We start from the raw sequence: 17,954 nt of genomic DNA on the forward strand, positions 1-17,954 counted from the left end.
TTTCCTGTGATGCAGAGCACCTGCCAGCACCTCCCCAAATCAAAACAGGAGCCTCTCCAGATAGACAAAAAAGAAATGAAATGTGAAAATGTATCCCCCGCCACAGCTATGAGAGGCATGTGCCAGCAGAAGGCTAGGTGGTCAGAAGATAGCTTTTATTTTTGAGGTCCTTACTGGTTTGAAAAGCTTTTAAACTACCTCAGGTAACCAAAATGAGTTAGGAGATTCAATTATCCAGATTGGAGGAAAATTATGTACAAAATGAAACATACACACACAGAATGAGCAAAAATAAAGTGAAAATGCAGAGGTGCCCACGGCTGCCTGAGGGTGAAGAACCAGTCTTGCAACTTGTCATTAATTATTCATTTTCCATGTTTGCTACAGAAGGTAGGTGATTATTATCCTTCATTCTGGATAGAAGGATTTTGATAGAACGCAAAGAGAGGTATAATGAGATTCCTCAAGAAGTAACGTGACAGTATTGAGACAAATGATAAAGGGTAAGGTCTCACAGAGAGTTTTTCTATTATTTCCTTTTCACATCTTAAATACAGAGACCAAAGATTAGACCTTCAGCTGTGGCTGAAAGGTACTTGATGAAGGACAGACCACCTGCCAGCACCTTTCCAAGTCAAAACAGGAACCTCTCCAGGTATCTGAAAGAGAAACAGAGAATCCTAGAATCCTAGAATGGCCTAGGCTGGAAGGGACCTTAGAGATCATTTAATCCAACCTCCCTGTCACGGGCAGAAATGCCTGCAGAAACACCCGTTGTGTCGCCTTGCCCGTTTGACACCGAAATGCAAGTGTTGTAAGTGTCTCTAAGGAAGACCATCTGGGCTTAAGAAAGACACTTAGTTTCTGTTCTGCTGCTTCTACTGGTCAGGGCCATAAGCATAGGAACTGCTTAACAGGCTCTACATTGACATTTGACATAAGCATTGCTTCCAATGTCTGGTCCCCATTATATGTAAAATGCATATTTTTGACACTTTCGGAGTCTTTTTTGATGGCTAATACTCTGCAGTGTGTTCCAGTGTATTAGCAGATGGCGTTTTCAGAAAGAGCTTAACAGTAGCAAATGGGAGCAATCCAACACTGTTTTCTTTACTTGGTTTTACAACCTGCAACAACCTGTTTGCTGCAACAATGGAACTCTAATCTGAGCAATATGTGTTTAGACTTAGACTTGTAGTGACAGACAATTCACAAACCAGGCCAGCATCTTCCTCATTCTTCTGTCTCACAAGCTTTTCTATGGAGGAAAATATTAACAGTGCTCAGCAGACAGGTGCTGGGACACCGCATGTCAATTTTGCTAGGAACAATCCTTGGTAGGTGAGATTTGCCCTTTCTGGAGCGGAAACACCATCACATGTCCCATATGGGGCAGTAGTTTCATGTCGCAAGATAACAAACCCTCTGATCATCTCAGATTTGCTAACAGAAATGTGCAACTTTCTGTCTCCTAAATTCGCCCTTGTGAGTCACTGAATGCATTTTACTGAACCAATAAACAGTTAATAGATTTGGGTGGAAGAGCAGCCGAACTGAAGGAGATATCAAAGGTTTATTTAAAGACTGTCTATTTTAGCCATGTTTTTTTCAAGTATCTCTACTATTTACTCCTCAACACTACAGAGTCAGGAAGTATTTCAGTTAGTTTAACCTAAAAGCAACAATCACGTAGCAGTGTAGAGCTTTTCTCACTGGTACCTACATGTGTTGAAGACACCGGCAAAGACCCAGCACTGGCCGTATCTCACGGGTTGCTTAGAACTGTAGTACTCCAAGAGAATGTCCACGCTTCCCGTCCAGGCTGAAGGTGCGATACCGTAAGCGTACATATTGTCCCAGCAGCCAGCAATCACACCGTTATCATCCTTGGAGTTGATCTAAAGACAAAGGAAATGAACATTAAGGATGTCAGTGGCTGAATAATAAAGAGCTCTTTAACTCAGCAGACAAAGAGGGGATGGGAGAGGCTGAATATAGCCTAGTTTAGGCTAGAAGTAAGACAGAAATGTTTAATTATGAAGTTAGGAGACGAACAGAACAATCTTGCTAAGGGCCATGGATTCTCCGCCACCGAACAATTTTGAATGAAGGTTAGACACTTAAAAAGAGTGGTGAAATTAAATCACCCCACTGAGTATTCGTGCTGCTATTTTAGTAAGTTTTATTAGCATTAGACACACTTACTGCTATGTATTTTTAATAAACATGATACACAGATAGGCAAGCCTCGGAAATATTAAGCTGGCTTTTTTCCTAACATTATCTAGTTTTCTGTTCATATCAGCCTGGAGACTTTAGTAAAATCACTTTTGATTTACAGCAGGCTGGGAGGAGAACGAATCCACTGTTATTTTTAGAGTAGAAAATAATTCCTTCAGTCCAGCACACATGAAAACAAGAAGGAATTTGCTGTGTAAGTTTTCCCCTGGTAAGATTATACAAAGCAAGGAGTTTTGCTGACTAATGGCTGTACTGATAGGCATTAACGAGCAATACATCTCCTAGCTGCAATTTGAACCAAACCAGTTGAGGCTGTGCAAAAAGCTCATTCGCTCTGTACCTTTTAATTATGCTAATGTGGAACAGCTACATGCCAGCCAAATAACTCACAATTCTCATTTAAAAGCTGTTGGCTGGGTTAAGTGCTGTTTTATAATTAGAAAATCGACCTCCTGTGAACCCTAGGACTGAATAAAGATAAGTATTCAGAGTCATAAGCAAAGAGTTAAGGGGTTGTGCCCATCTCATTGTTTGTGGAAGACGTGCCAAGAAAAGAGGCACTTCAAGGACAGGGCAGCATGTTGACCTTCAGGCTCTCCTCTGGCAAAGAGAGGAAGAAGGAGGTGACTCTACCTGCTCTGCAATGTCAGGAAGCCTTGGAAGGATCACAGCATGGGGGCATCTCCTCAGGCAAGCTGAGGTCTACCACATTTCAACCTGAGAAGGAATGAGAGTAAGGAACACAGATGGGACTTGAACATCTCTTGGCCACTTCTTACTCAGGTCCAGATTTCAGATGGCTAAAACCCCCACTCAGCTATTGCCAAATGCTGCAGGTTAGATCTAAAGCCCATAGACTCCTGGATTTAGCTCAGTGGTTTAAGCGCGGTGCTGACAATAAGGACCAACACGGAGGTCGTGGGTTTGATTCTTGGTCCCCATGTGTTGCCTGGTCTAGTCGAGAGGTGGCGTCCCTGCCCAAAACAGGGAGGTTGGACTAGATGATCTCTGAGGTCCCTTCCAGCCTAGGCCATTCTAGGATTCTATGATTTCAGGTGGTAAAGTTCTCCACCTCCCTAGAATGATTGAGTGCCTCAAAACCTAAGTATGGCATGAGGGCCAGTGAAATCAGCCTGGCTCTGGTTTATGAGCCACTTCTGATACATATTAGGCATCCGTTACATACCACTGCAGAGGCAACACGGCAGATTTTGATTGGGTTTCCACGCCCAGAGAGCTCCAGTTCTGCCTTGTTCATCAGAAACAGGCAAGCATCCAGAATGTTTTCTTCAAACTAGATAAAAGAAAATAAAAAGGGAAACAGAGAGAAAATTGAGTCACCTTTTATTCTGGAAAGCAAAGTCAAAGTTATTTTTTATTGTTGTTTTAATAGCTGATCAGCTTCAAAGTTAGCTGGTCAAGTCAAAGTTCTATGTTTAAAAATACAAATTTTCTTCTAGAATAGTTGCTCATGTGTGGCAAAAAAGTGTGAGAGGCTGTGAGGGAAAAGAGAGTGCAATTTTCATCTCAATCTCGGTCCAGTTTCCAAAAGCCTTTCTGACAAGACATAAAATTTTAAGTGCTAACAAGTATATAATATGAAGATATTACAAAAATAACTACAAGAAGCTAGTCTGCTCGTGAAGGACTTCACGTCCTTCACAGATTCCAGACCTGTTAATTTGAGGACTTCTGTGACACAGTCAATGCAATGCTGGGAAGTTGAACAATAAGTGGTTTGCCAAAGTTAATTTGAAGATGCTTACGTCTTAAAATTAATTTTTTTAATCTGCTTAAAATTGGCAAGCTGATTGTATAGATTAACACTGGTCTACAAAACCTAGACATCAAAAACACCCAGTGACCTAAAGTAGTCTTCTTCAAAAATAGGGTGAAAAAGTACAGTTTCTTTGATCCAGCATGAACAAGCACAAGAATGAATTGAGGGCAGAGGTGCCTAAATAGACCAGAAATCAATTCTCACAGAACTTGCCCCGCAACATATTTCATTTTTTTTTCTTAGAAGAAACTGCATAGCAAAGGAAAATACCTCTGTCCCCTGCAAAATGGTAGGAGACAGGGAAACAGTACATTAATAAAACAAATATCTTCTAGATATGCAATCTTATATTAATATTCAAGACTGTGACAGAAATTCCCCTTGCCATGTTAGTTTTTTTGTTCTGCGTTTGCATCCTAAAAGGTGCGATTCACGCTAACAGGATTTTTGCTTTCATGCTGCTACTAGAGCTGGACTGATTTTGTAACTGTCTCCAGTCAGGCTTAGGGATCCCTGGAAGATAAGAGTAATCTGAGTTTTGCCTCCTGAGTAAAGCGAGCAAGAGTCCAGACTGAGCTGCTGCTTTGGCAGCCCAAGGAGAGGCAGAGGAGAAGGAGGAGTGAGGCCAGAGAGCTGAAAAGGAAGCCCCGAAGAGTCAAGACTGCTGCTGATGCCACAGGGAAGGTAGGAGAGATGGAGGTGATATCCCAGGCAGCAGCTGAGCTCTGGCATAAGCCAAGAAAGAAGAGACCCCACCGTGTTTTACCACCCTCAACCATTTCGTGGCCAAAGAAAGTCCTTTTCTTTGCCTCTGGCTCTTATTGCCCGGGGTACCACTACCATATGGATCCTTTTCAGCAAACATTCTCCAAGGCAGCACAGCTCTCTCATCATCACCCAGACTTGCACTGAATTACTTTCTTTGGAGCAGACGTTTGTTAGTGAGTAACACCTCATAGGCTGAGCGAAACCGAATTCACGGTGTTGGGGCAAATAGTGTTTCCCAGGGACCTACTCCTGATACTGTGTTTTTCCTGGGAAGCTGAATAATTGCACAGTAGCCTCTACAGTCTACTCTTCTGGTATGTGATGTGAATAATCTCGGGTGAATGACTGTGCTGTGGACACTCTCCTTCCCAAGGAGATTCCTCATAACAGGTTCTGTAAGCCCTGGGCCCCCATAGCCATCCTTCCTGCTTCAAGTGTACTTTTCTTCTGGTCTGGCCCAATGATTTGTCACTTTCACCAGGATCAAAATCTGCTTTCTGCACTTCAAGTCACCAGCAGTGCCTAAGATCTGAGTTAAATCAATAAGAAGTTTACGTTGTAAATTAAATCTTCTTCATCTACAGCTTATGAGAGGCTGCCAGTCTTGCTAGCATATACAGAAAGAATAAAGAGGAAAGAAATTGCTATCAGGGTTGTTGCCTTCCACCTTAGCTTTTACAAAATGGCATGAAAGCTTATGAAACAACTGGATTAACAGGAGAAGAGACAGGACAAGCTGTGAAGTCTATCTGCCTTACACTGGTTGCAGCAGTTGACCAAGACCTTATGGCAGAAGGGAAGTCCTGGGAAGGACTGCACACGGAAAATAAGGCACGAGAAAATGCACAGACAATAGGGTTCTGTCTGCACACAGACGTGCCTCATGTTACAGAGCAAGTCTGGCCTTCAGTGGACATCCTCTTTCATGGTAACCTGTTTCTAATAGATGACCTTTCATTTAAATCAAAGTGAGAGGGGCTGTATCACCTTTTGCACTGGTTGGATTAGGGCCGTATTTCTCACAGTCAGCTGCAGGCAGATGTGATCTCACGTTGCCCGTGGTCTGATCTGACCAAATACACGTGCTGTAAAATTACATTTGCATGGTGGGCTGCAAAGCTAATGCAGCTCAGCGTGTGGACATGAGACAACTCGCAATGGCAACAACAACTCTGTTGTGCCCACCTGTTTTGTTTTATTTTTCTCACAAAAAAAAAATCCCCACCAACATTAAATGATCAATATAGCATCCAAATTCTGACATTTCTCAACTAGATAATTCCTATGTGCCTAGATTTCTTCCGAAGCTAGATTTGCCCTGAATTCCCTCTGGGCTTTTCTGAGTGACTGACTATTTGCACTCTCTTACAAGAAAGGAATCAAAGTCATGTTACAAGGAACACCTCCATCCTCATTCATTACAGCCATATTTTAACTGGTTTGTTGTTTTTTTCTTCCTCAGTCCATTTTTCTTGCCTTTCCTCCTCTCATGTTGATGCTGCTCATTAAAGGCAGCAGCTGCAAGAATCATCTCCCACTAGTAACCCAGTTTTGAACTGTAAGTTCCTTTTTAATTTACAACCTGAGTTAAAGCTTCCAGCTGTCATTGTTCAAAGCCATTTTTTAGCCTAAGAATATTACTATGCACAAGTCTGTCCATATTTTTTACGTGACTAGATACCTTTCACCTCTATGACTGTGCATGGCTTTATGCTTTTTACTTGCACTGTTGTACAGGGCAATATATCATAAATACAAAATGAATACTTGTGCGATACAGTTACAGTACAGGCCTTGCTGCTAGTACTTTTTCTCACAGTAATGCTCATATTCTTAACATCTAGGATTTCTGAAAATGAGGGGGATACATGTTTTTAATGGTTGCAAATTTTCCGAGTAAGATCAGGAATATCACATCCTCCACCTCACTGAAAGTGAGGGAACCAGAAGAATATTTCTCCATTGCTTCACAGTTTGAGACGTCTGTTGCATCCATATAAAACGATCAATTCCTCTAAAACTCTTGTCTTAGGCCCCCTTAGATGCATCTGCCACACTCAGTTTTCACATGGACAAGTAATAACAAAAGGTGCACCACAGCACAGCATGGAAATCGGATCTTCTAATTTCAGACAACACAGGAAGGAAGGGACATGACAAAGGGATTTGGAATAGCCCTAACCTCCCAGACAGAACTGCCTCCTAGCAAAACGAAATAAATAATGCAATTTCTCTAGGGAGGCTGGTGTTTGTGTCAGGAAGGTGCCAGATTTGCTGAATATAAGCACCTCAGGCGAAGCTACCATAGACCATAAATTTAGCATCTTAGGACATAAATCCAGCAGCTGCTTTAGGCAGCACTGTCCACCTCCAGCCACTCATTCCCCTCTCTCCCTCCCCCTTACAACTGTCATGGAGTGAATCCTGAATCTAGGAACAAGCCCAAAAAGCAATCCAGGGGGAAAAAAAGTAAAAAAATCAAGGAGATACTTATTCAGCTAGATCAGCTCTCCATTCCAACCCACTGCACTGCTGCACAAGCACTTGCAGGGGGAAGGAAGGGCCAGGAGGGGGCATTTTTGGTCAACTTAGATGAACACCCAGCTGTGGCCTCAGGATCTGGTTCCACATCTCTTTTATCAGAGGCACCATAAGCTTATGGAGTTGCTGCCCCCCACTACCTAATTTAAGGGTTATTTTCATCTCGGTCAGGATGACAGTCAGACCCTGCAAACAACAGTGCTGACACAAGCAGGAACTCCCTAAGGCTGTGCTGCTGCAGGAAAAAGAGATGAAATTTTACCCTTAAATAAGGAAACAAGAGAGACGTGAGTTCAAAGAGCTCTCCAGATCAAGTACACTGGCAATTCATCCAGCTCAAGCTTTGAGATTGCCTTTACCTGAGGGAAAGAAAGCAAACCAAGGCGGCCCCTTCTGCAAGGCTGTGCTGGGGAGGTGCCAACAAAACTGAATGGACTCATCACTGTACCATTAAGGAAAAGTTTCAATACTTTCTGAATTGTGATGTTGGGAAAATCCAAGAGGTGAGATGAGCAGAGTTCACCATGCCCAGTAATTGTCCTTTGGAGCCCCTCTGAGTGACACCTAGGGCTAGTTTGGTCATTTTGATTCTGCTCATTGATGCCTTTTCCCTATTTTCAAATAACAACTTAACTCTTTGATCCTGAGGGTGGTTGGTGCTTAGATTGAGGTAAAATAGGCAAGCAAGAGGAGTCTGATATTGCTGAGGTCACAACAATACTGCGTAACAGCCTGGCAAGGAGTGATTTCCACAGGTTGCGAGAGGCCACTGGAGAACCGTGTTGTCAAGTCCAGGTGACAAAGGGAGAGATTCCCTGCTTTGTCACTGGTGCAAGGAAGTCTAAAACTCTGGGATTAAATCCCCAATCTGCCATAGGAATGCTGTGACAAGCTGTCTCCTCCCTCAAGTAGATGAGAATAATTTCCATCTAGTTGCTAGAACTAAAAAGAAGAGACAAAGAGCAATACCACCTATTTCTGAAAAGAAAACAACAAACGACAATAAAACAAACCCCTCTCTACTATTTCGCCAAGTTGGTTTGATCCTGAAGCAGCAGTAAAGTAGCAGCAGAAATATTGCTGCACTATGGAAACCTCAGCTAATGATTATAACCTTCAACAGGCAGCCTCTTAGTATCTGAAATATGCCCCTGAAACAAAAATCTTTGAATATTAGCTATTATAACATTGCTTTTCTGGATTCAGAATATACTCACTACATACAATTTTAAAATTATGCCCCTTGTCTTTCTGAAGGAGAGATGAGTAACTCACTCCAGAGCCCACAGTCTCAACCACAGTCTGGTGTCAGTTAAATTCACCTGCTGTCATGTTGGAAGCAGCCAGAGAAGGTCTGAATAGCTCACCTGACCGTAACTCCAGCTTCTTAATCTTATGTCATTGATGTTTCCATGGAAGACAATACCAACATCATTCAGGACGTATTCTTCCCTTTCCTTGTCATCATCCAGATACACGGCGTCTTCTGCATCAGTTCACCAAAAATAAATGTTAACAGAGTTGCTTAGTTTTCATAGAGGACAGATTAAAAAAAAACCCCTTAACATATAATACAGTCATCTTTGGTGAAAAGTACCCTTCTTCCATCAAAAAAGCATTACTTACTTCAACAGAGTACAAGAGCAAGGAGGTAGTGACCTCAGTTAGGAATATGATACACAGTTTAAAAGAATGCAAGAGGCAAAAATGCTGACAACTCCTGTCTATTTTCCCAGGGTCTGTAAAGTATGATTAAAATGTCACATCTTATCAAGAGTTTTATGATTACCATGTACCACTAATTTAAAATTTGGAGCACCATGACAAAATTCTGCATCCATACAAACAGATCAAAGAACAATTTCAAAACCATTAATGTTAATGGAAAACAGCTCAAATCAAGAGATCTAAAGAAAAATCTGTAATGTATTAAGAAAAATGAAATACAGATTTTATGGTGTATCAGCAAAAGGGTTTGATTGCTTTTTCTGTACATAAGTTATTGACTGAGTATTCCTCCCCCATGTAGCTTGACTGACCAGCTAACAGGAGGAGAAATTCAAGTGTTCAAGTGAAAATGGGAAGTAATTGGGAGAGATCTTTATCAAAACATATACAAAAGGTATATTCCAGATTGGTCTCATATCAAAAGTCAAGAGCATACGCTTGGAGCCTCACCCTGAGAACATGATTCGCGTATGTACATAACACGTTATTAACATTCATAAATAACCCTGAATGACATGAAACTATCCAGATGTCTACAGGCAAGTATGAAGCAGGTCATGATACTGTGATGTTAGAATATTTGAGGATTTCTTTTCTGTGCAGCACTTGCATTTTGAGGCTAAGAGATACAGCTTAACAACTAATAGAACAGGAATTAATTAATTTGAGGAAATCACTAAAGCGGTACCAGATAGCAAATTAAAGAGAAGAAATAATCTCTGATAGTTTGATAGAGGCAATTACAAAACTACCACTTACTACTACCATAGTGGATTTCTTCAGCATCCCACTACAAATTTCTGGAAGACAACTTCACTTTTAAAAGCCTATTGATTTGTTGCATTTTGTTGAAATGCAAATCACATTTCTACTTCCTTGTAAACCTCATCCTCAAGAGTGTCTTCGTTTGCCCATAAAACTGCAGTTTGGCTCAAAATAAGCTAAAATCTGAGCCCTCTGAAAAAATCAATGGCAAAATTCCCACTGGCTTCAGCTAGGTGAAGGGTTTTGCCATCTACAACACCTGACGTGGCTGTAAGTTTTGTTTCCTCTGAAGATGTATTTATATTTTCTTCTACACATACAGAAGGGATTATGTGTAGATATGTAACACAACGACCTCCACATTGGTGTGCGATGACAGGGAAGCAGGCATTAGGTGTAAGAAGCCTTTGTTGCACTTGAGGAGAGCTGCGCTTGCCATTAAGCTTTTGACAGGGTTGCCACACAGGCCCTGCAGATGACATCTGAATCCAAGCAAACAGAGAAGTAGACAGTTTTATTGGGTTTTCCCTAAGGCAATCAGGTTTGCAACCTGCTTTTGTATTTGGCAGGGTGGTGGTATGCACCTGGCTTCTAAGGACTGGGCCATCAGTTTCTTTACAGGGTTGTCACTACCCATGACCTAGTCAACCTGCACCCAGGCACAAAGCAGAAGATCATGGTTTTATTATGTTCAGAGGCAACCAGGTGAAATAGAGAGCTAAAACTTTACGGTGAATCAAAAAGCTGCAGTCAGTTATGACAGCAGGGACTCTCATACTTAAGAAGCTGCATATTACATGATTCTTTTGAGGTTCGGCCCCCAGTTCTAAACAAGTTCTGCATAACTTCCCATTAAAAGCGTTGCAGATGTTACAGATCATCTAAGCTCTGTTTCATTAGGCTGGATCTGCCTGATTTGCTGTTTGAAAAATTACAAGCATTCTCTCGCTGAGCTTTGGATCTTATTAAAGCACATCCATACAAATAGTACTGAGAATGCATTTTGAAGAACTCACACCTTCTTCTGTATGGTTAAGCATTCAGTCGAGCATGTGCATATGCCTTCTTGACAGCTGTTGTTTTCTTGCAGGGATCAAAAATATCAATATTGATCTGGTTGGTATCAATTAAGATGCTTATGTTATTTTGAGACTGCATGATCTTTGCTAAATCAGATGAAAATTGATTAATTTCTCTGTCAATTACTTTAAAATGTTTGTGTTTTTTGATAAAGTAAAAAGGGCTCTGTGTTTCACGGAGGAGCCAGCTGCTTTGATTTTTGACAGCATTCACTACCCTTGAGACTGTTTAGGAGAAAATACGAGGCATTGGTGACTACTTTGATGCTAAGCGTGCTCTACATAGTACAATTCCTAATTATTTTGTGCAAGCGGAGGCTCACATTTGACAAACAGAAGAATTCCACAGAAATGTGCTGGCTTTGTTTGTTCTTTTTCTCTAGCAGTTTAGCGTGTTTTTTTTCACCCCCTTCTTTTATCCTAGGAAATTACTAAGACACTAGCAATGCTACAAAGAATCAAATTAGCCTCTGTGCTTCTCTGTTTGAAGGTGGGGAAGGTGAAAATACACTTCAAGTGAAGACAGTGCTGCAGGCAAGGAATCCCGCTGAACACAGGCTCCTTGTAAAAGACATGAGGAGTGCCTCATATAGCCCTTTCAATTTGGGATGCGGAATGAGAGCGAGGACCCTACCGTGTATGGGGGTACCAGCAAGCTGCTGGTGCTTGCCTATATTAACGTAGCAGAAGGATGAAAGGTAAAATTCAAACAGAGTTTTACCCATGTGGAATCTATGATACAAGAGATCAAATTTAAGATTTGGCTATAAATGCAAGGAAATGCTACTGGGCCAAATCTGGATGACTGGCAACATGTGAGAGGAGTCCCAAGTCGACCACATGTTACTAATCCTCAAACTGTACTAGGACATTTCACAGAATCACAGAATGATTTAAGGCTGATCACCAAGAATACTTTAAAGATGATCCTGAAAAATTATATACACCAGCCCCAAATGTCTGGGAATTCAGCAAGTTTGTGGATTGAAGCAGAAGAATTGTGCAACCGACTCGATAAAGTTGCAACATATTTCATTGCTTAACTATAACGCACTTTACAGGAGGCTTGTGTGAATGAAACACAGACCTCAGCCCACAGAACCTGCAGCCTACGGAGATACACTATGTGTCTCTACCTGTGTGAGAGCCACACAAACCAATGCAAGGTCTTCTCCTGATTAGCGCCGAACGTTCCTCAGCAGAAAGTTGCTCAGACTCGGCACCTCCGTGGAAATTGCTCACAGTATCTTAATCAAAGGAGCCCTTCTCTGCTTTCATGTAGTCTGATACTGCTAAGAGTTACGCTAAACTCCAGTAAGTTATCCTTAACTACTATTTGAATCTTCTTTTTCAGAACTGAAGAGGACTCTGCATGCCCAAAAGCACATCTGGTTTTCGCAGCTAGGTCAGCTGGTTGAAGAAGGGAGGCTGCCTCTCCTCACAGGCTTTACTTTGATTATTAAGTAATGCAAATTTCACCTGAGTATCTGAAATTTCAATCCACTAACTTGCTGAATTCCCAGACATTTGGGGCTGGTGTATATAATTTTTCAGGATCATCTTTAAAGTATTCTTGGTGATTAGCCTTAAAAGTAACTAAGGGAATTAAAACCTACAAAAGCATCAGATGATTTGGAAGCAAAGTATTCTGTAGCTTGACTGGTAAAGTATCCAAACTTGTTCTGAAACAGCAGGAAAAAACCTGCATCCCTTGTTGGGGAGATATGTCAAAAACTGAACTACAGTGAGAAAAGGAGTAATAAGAACAGGCACAAACGCCTCTCTTACAGAAATGCTCATACCGACACACTGATATTTGGCCAAAAATGATGAGTCAGAAAGCTGCACTAGACACTGACAGAGCCCATACTCTGCTCCCTGCTACAGCAACCCCCATTCATTCAGGGCATCAGCCTTCTCTCTCTTTAATGAGGCCTTTCACTCAGACTTTTCTGCTTAGCTATTAACCCAGCAAAAAAGTCTAGGAGATTGTTTTCTCTGGACTTTAACTGCCTGAGTTTTTATACCCTCTTGTCATTCCACTGAACAGTCTTTTCCAGTGAGGAGATAAAGCGTGGAGAATGAGTTCCTGGTTTTCTAACAGAAGGAAAAGTGGGGAAAAGGCAGATAGAAGAGCCAATTAGCCCAAGCTACATAAAAGCCAGGGCAAGAAATGAGAATAAATCCAAATGAAACATGCAGAAAATGAAAACTGCAGTGTCAGGAGCTGAAGTCCTGAGACACACCTGAACACATAAGCTGGAGACAAAAAAGCGGTCTTTCTGGGCAACTCCGAGCTGCCCCCCTGGCCCTGGGGGCACACAGCACATCCTTTCTTCCCGGAGACTCTCATCTGCTTTCCTGAAGCGGAGTTTTCCATCAGCCTCACCATTGGCTGCTGCTGGAAGCAACTGCTGCACATCTTCCAGGCTGTGGTTTTAACCTTGCTGACTTTTTGGCTCAGGTATGAGGGAGAGGGGACACAGGAGAGCAACACACCCACGCACCATGAACAAGGGTGGAACCATCAGCACACAGGGCTGGTGGGGATAGAGGCATGAAGAAAGGATGGATTTTCCCTTTCCCACCCCCTGACCGGAACCTTGAATCACCCTGTGTGGTCCCAGTCACACTACAGTGGGGTAGCCAAGCCCCCCCCACCACATTTTTTCTCCACTTTAGGGCTGAATGCAGCCATAAGGCAACCTGAGGCAATTTAAGAAGCTTTTTCTTTGGGTTTTATCCCTTTCCGAAGAGGTGCTGAGCCACTGCAGAGTCACCGTGCTGGCTAACAAACGGGCTGTTGCGATACCCAGGACTAAAGACAAGGGATGCTCTACCTTGGGGTGGAGAATCGTACCTCGCTAGCTGGAGGTGTGACAGCCTGATGATGTCTTCACAAACCTTGAGCAGTTTTGTCTGCTCACCAGTAGGCCACATCTTGGGCAATGATTCCGTTACACACTCTCCCTCCTCTCCCAGACTAAACTCTGAGTGTGCTGCTCTAAGGTACCTACCTCTATGCTGCTTTCAGAAGTATCTCACGGCATTGCAGGGCCTTGGGCCCTGCCTTTCCCTCCTGTTCCCATTTAACTAACTCTGCTTTACTCAGCATTAACATATATCTTCCTAAATAATGCATAAGCTAATCATTGCTTATATTCCCTCGGACCAGGGGCAAATAATGAATTCAGCACAAATCATTTGATGTACTGACAGTAGTGCAGCTGAGTAATGGACTCTATTAATAACGCTAAACTTACTCGTCACTCAGTAGGATGGCCCTTGTTTTGTACAAGATTATTTGATGCAAGTACTCTGGTAAAAAAAAAAATTGACAGATAAAGGAAGGGTGGTGGAAGAACATTAAACTTAGCTGGTGACCTAAATATGTAGTAATATGTATGACTTGGATCCTTACACGTATTGGAAGCTGAGGTACAGTGCTACAGCCTGTCAGAAGGCTGAGACAAACTTCTCCGGTCCTCCCTGCCCTCTTGTTAAAGCTACACAAAAGAGTTCGTTGATTAAAATACAATTCCATCAGCATAAGGGCTGATTTTATTGGAGATCCAGAGAGATTTAAAAAAATAATTTAAAAAGGAATTTCTCCCCAGCCCACCAGGTTATAAAAAAAGGCTCATTTGCAAAATGTTCTGTTCCTCACGGAAGGACACAATTGCCAGTAATTAGTCACCACTAAAGGGGAAGTTATAAGGCCAAATGTCATGTAGTGGCAGGAAGGCACCAGCAGTGATGCCACAGCAGGTTGACTCCATCCAGCCTGTGCAGGAGCAGCAGCTCCCAAGGAATTCCTGCAGGCCTTCAGCTGAAAACATTCAATCCTAAGTGAGGAAATCACTCAAGAGAGTGTGGACACTGCCACATTCTGCTCTGCACCAAATCCCAGAAAAACACACACTCGTATTGACTTGTCAGTTTAAGGTACACACAAGCAGGAGTTTCATGCTGGTTCCTATCAAATTCAGAGAAAAGCCTTAGGGTATATTTACTATGAGAAACAGAGCATCATCGTACTGGCCAAGCTGGTAAACACAGGCTTGGCCTCATAAAACTGCAAAGTGCAGCTACAGTACAGGCACAGGTCTGCGGCACGGAGCCCTGGATACACACGGGGATATTCCCCAGCCTCAAACGCCTGCCTCTTGGCAGAGCTGCTATATAATTTTCAGATCCAAACCGCCATGTCTCTAACCAACTTGGTACCAAGCTCCCCTTCCTCGACCACCCCCTCCCAAGACCCAATGAGCCCGGCAGCAGAAAGCGTGAACCTTTGATAAGGTACTTACGCTGGCACCAGGGATTGAAGAGGATGTAAGTGTCAGTTGCTGCATTTCTCTGTGTCCGGAGGATGCCAAAGGGGGTCAAGACAGCAACATACAGGCGAAACTTCCCAATGATGCAGGTGGCAGAGGACATGACGGACAGGCGGACGGAGTTGTTCTCCTTGTGGATAATCTTGGCTCCCCACTCGCCAGGTTTCAGCACATTACTTATCAGGACTGGGATGTAAGTGCCTTTGTTTTGCTGTGGGTAGCGACCTGGAAAGAGAGGAGACAAGATGAAGATGTTCAACTTGTTTTGGTAGTTTCTTAATTTCCTGGGAGTCCTTTGTCCCTTTTTCTATTTTCAATGGAGGTGGCAAGTTTCAGTGGATGGAAATCATCTTCTTCCCGCATTGCTTCACATAGTATCCAGTCACTTGGCCATCCAGCCACATGAATACATGCAACACCTTTCAACAGGCAGGCTGCACAGACACCCCCTACCCACCCAGCAAGCTTCAGCCACAGGAGTGTAGCCCTGGCATCACGAGCAGGGGCTGTCCAGGGCTTTCCTTGCTCAATGCTGGTTATTCTAATGCAGCAAGCTGCACTCAAGCTGGCTCCTTGCCTTGGTGTTGGCTATACTGTTAGTAGCTTTAGGTAATAGCCCCTTGCCTAGCTCAGATGAATGCACCACCCTTGTTGCTAGCGTGCGAGTGCCCACTGGGGCACGGACATCAGCTTCAGGGCTCTTTAACAGAGCAGAACTTCATTCTTCTCACTGCAGTACTGTGCTGACAAGCAGAGATCAAACGTTCTGTCCTGCAAGCCCACACAAACGGAATAAACACAAGTTGGTCCACCAGCAGATATGCAACACTCAGTTTCCTCCCAAGCATCCACTTCTCATGGACAGAGAGGGAACCAGCTCTGGACACCCAGGGTAGAGAGGAGCACAGTTGGGCTGGACAGCCAAACTTTCTCTGCAAGCAAAGGGCCCCAAAGTATGACACCCTTCCAAAGGACCACACGTGATAGTCTACCTCATAGTAAGAGAAATCATGCCCCAGAGAAGCCTATTTTACTCTGCCAACTATAAAAAGCATCTAGACGGATGGGCTAGGTGTAAACACATACATTACCAGGATTCACAGTTGTGTCAGGATCCACCCTTAGGGCCTGAGGTTCCAAACTATATTTGGAAGTCGACCAGCAGTGTAGACAGAAAAGACATTTGTGAGAAGGCTGAGTTCTTTATCTCATTCTCAAATCTATTCTTCATTTCGTATTTTAGGCTGAAAGTCAGACTCTCTCATTCAAAAATAGGGTAATGAAAAGCAACGATGGCAGACAGAGAGAGAGGCTTCTATATTTTTCATTCCTACTATTTAAGAACTTCAAAATTAAACTCACAAGGGCGTTGATTTTCCTGCTCACTTATTTTTATAGAGCTGATGTAGAGATAATCCTAGATCTGAATATTGCTACAACTCCAGCTTTGAATCAGAAGATCTTGAGCTGCCATAACATCTGTGTTTTTAGGAAATCTGGGGCTACTATGCTTCATCCAAGAGATTATTCGGTGCACATGAATATCCATTTTGCAGGTGTTCAGTGCACACTTTGCCCTGTTGGTCAGGGATGCTGTAACCTGTGAAACCCATTCATGGGGGCAACAGAATTGGAGAGGGACACAACAGAAGGGAAAGACCTACAGAAGAATAAAGGACTGGAATAAGAGGGCAAAATCAATAGAACACACTACAAGATAAAGCACCGGACACTTCAAATATAATCCATCAAAGGAAAGACAATCTAAGAGAGAAGAGCCTATAGAGGTAAAAGAGATGAGAGTTGTGTCTGCTAACAATTGCAATCTGAGAGCTGAACATATTCTTGTTCTTTTCAGTGCAACTGGGTATGACCCAGCTTGCCTCTACAGTTGATATTTTGCTGCTAGTTTTGACATGATTGTTTTTTTAAAAAAAGCAGTCCAGGCAAACAAAGCAGCAGAGCAAACCAAGTAATTGAACTGATGTCCTTGAAAACCACTAACAAGGGCTACTTTTAAAAATATCTCTTTTACATCCTTCAGCAAGGTTGGAGGGGGGAGACATGGGTATTTTAACATGTTTAGAAACAGACATTGTTATCTTCACTGGAAGCTGCATGTCAGTGTAGGAGCTCAGGGACAGAAGGAGCTGTGTCACAGTAGGGACTCCGCACCACCGTGTCCCTGCGCACCACTCGCACGCGGGGAGGCTGCAGAATAGCTCACCAGTAAATCTGCCTATAAGAACCAGGTAGGATCTCAAAGAGAGCACGAGGCCTTTGCAAGACATCCTTATGAAAACCCTGGCACATCATAGCAGGGTTGGCAAAGTACCAAGCCTCTGGTATTCTCACTTTCCTGAAGTCCTAACACGCAAAACTCCATTTGCCCTTCCAGATAAAGGTCCCTTTTGCATGCAAAGATACAAGACACCCTAATGTATCTGTCGCTTGATAAAGGAGCACCTGTAGCTGCTGCTGAGGAGTACATAGGGTCCTTTCAGCCCAGAGCCCGTGCATGCCCTACACAGCTGCTCCCATGTGGTAAGAGAGAGGTCACTGCACTGTCTTGCTTGCCTGTGAGGAGAAGGTGCTCTGGGATATTGCCTGCAGCTCTGCAGACACAGAGGGATACCAGGTAAGGGATATCCTACAAGTCGGGATACTTTGCAGGCATTATAAACAGTAAATACAAGAGAACATTATTTGCTCCTG

General features: G+C 43.0%; 1 protein-coding gene across 1 annotated transcript in view; it reads right to left on the minus strand.

Annotated features, from left to right (window-relative positions):
* Positions 1 to 17,954, minus strand: part of F13A1 (coagulation factor XIII, A1 polypeptide) — a 56,146-nt gene that overhangs the window by 24,115 nt on the left and 14,077 nt on the right. The window contains exons 3-6 of the mRNA XM_009871733.1: positions 15,213 to 15,464; positions 8,698 to 8,816; positions 3,428 to 3,535; positions 1,724 to 1,898 (exon numbers count right to left, since the gene is read on the minus strand). Of these exons, the coding sequence (XP_009870035.1) occupies positions 1,724 to 1,898; positions 3,428 to 3,535; positions 8,698 to 8,816; positions 15,213 to 15,464 (654 nt within the window). The remainder of the gene's footprint in view (positions 1 to 1,723; positions 1,899 to 3,427; positions 3,536 to 8,697; positions 8,817 to 15,212; positions 15,465 to 17,954) is intronic.

This window comes from Apaloderma vittatum, unplaced genomic scaffold (assembly GCF_000703405.1).
Source record: "Apaloderma vittatum isolate BGI_N311 unplaced genomic scaffold, ASM70340v1 scaffold5846, whole genome shotgun sequence".
Lineage (NCBI taxonomy): Eukaryota > Metazoa > Chordata > Aves > Trogoniformes > Trogonidae > Apaloderma > Apaloderma vittatum.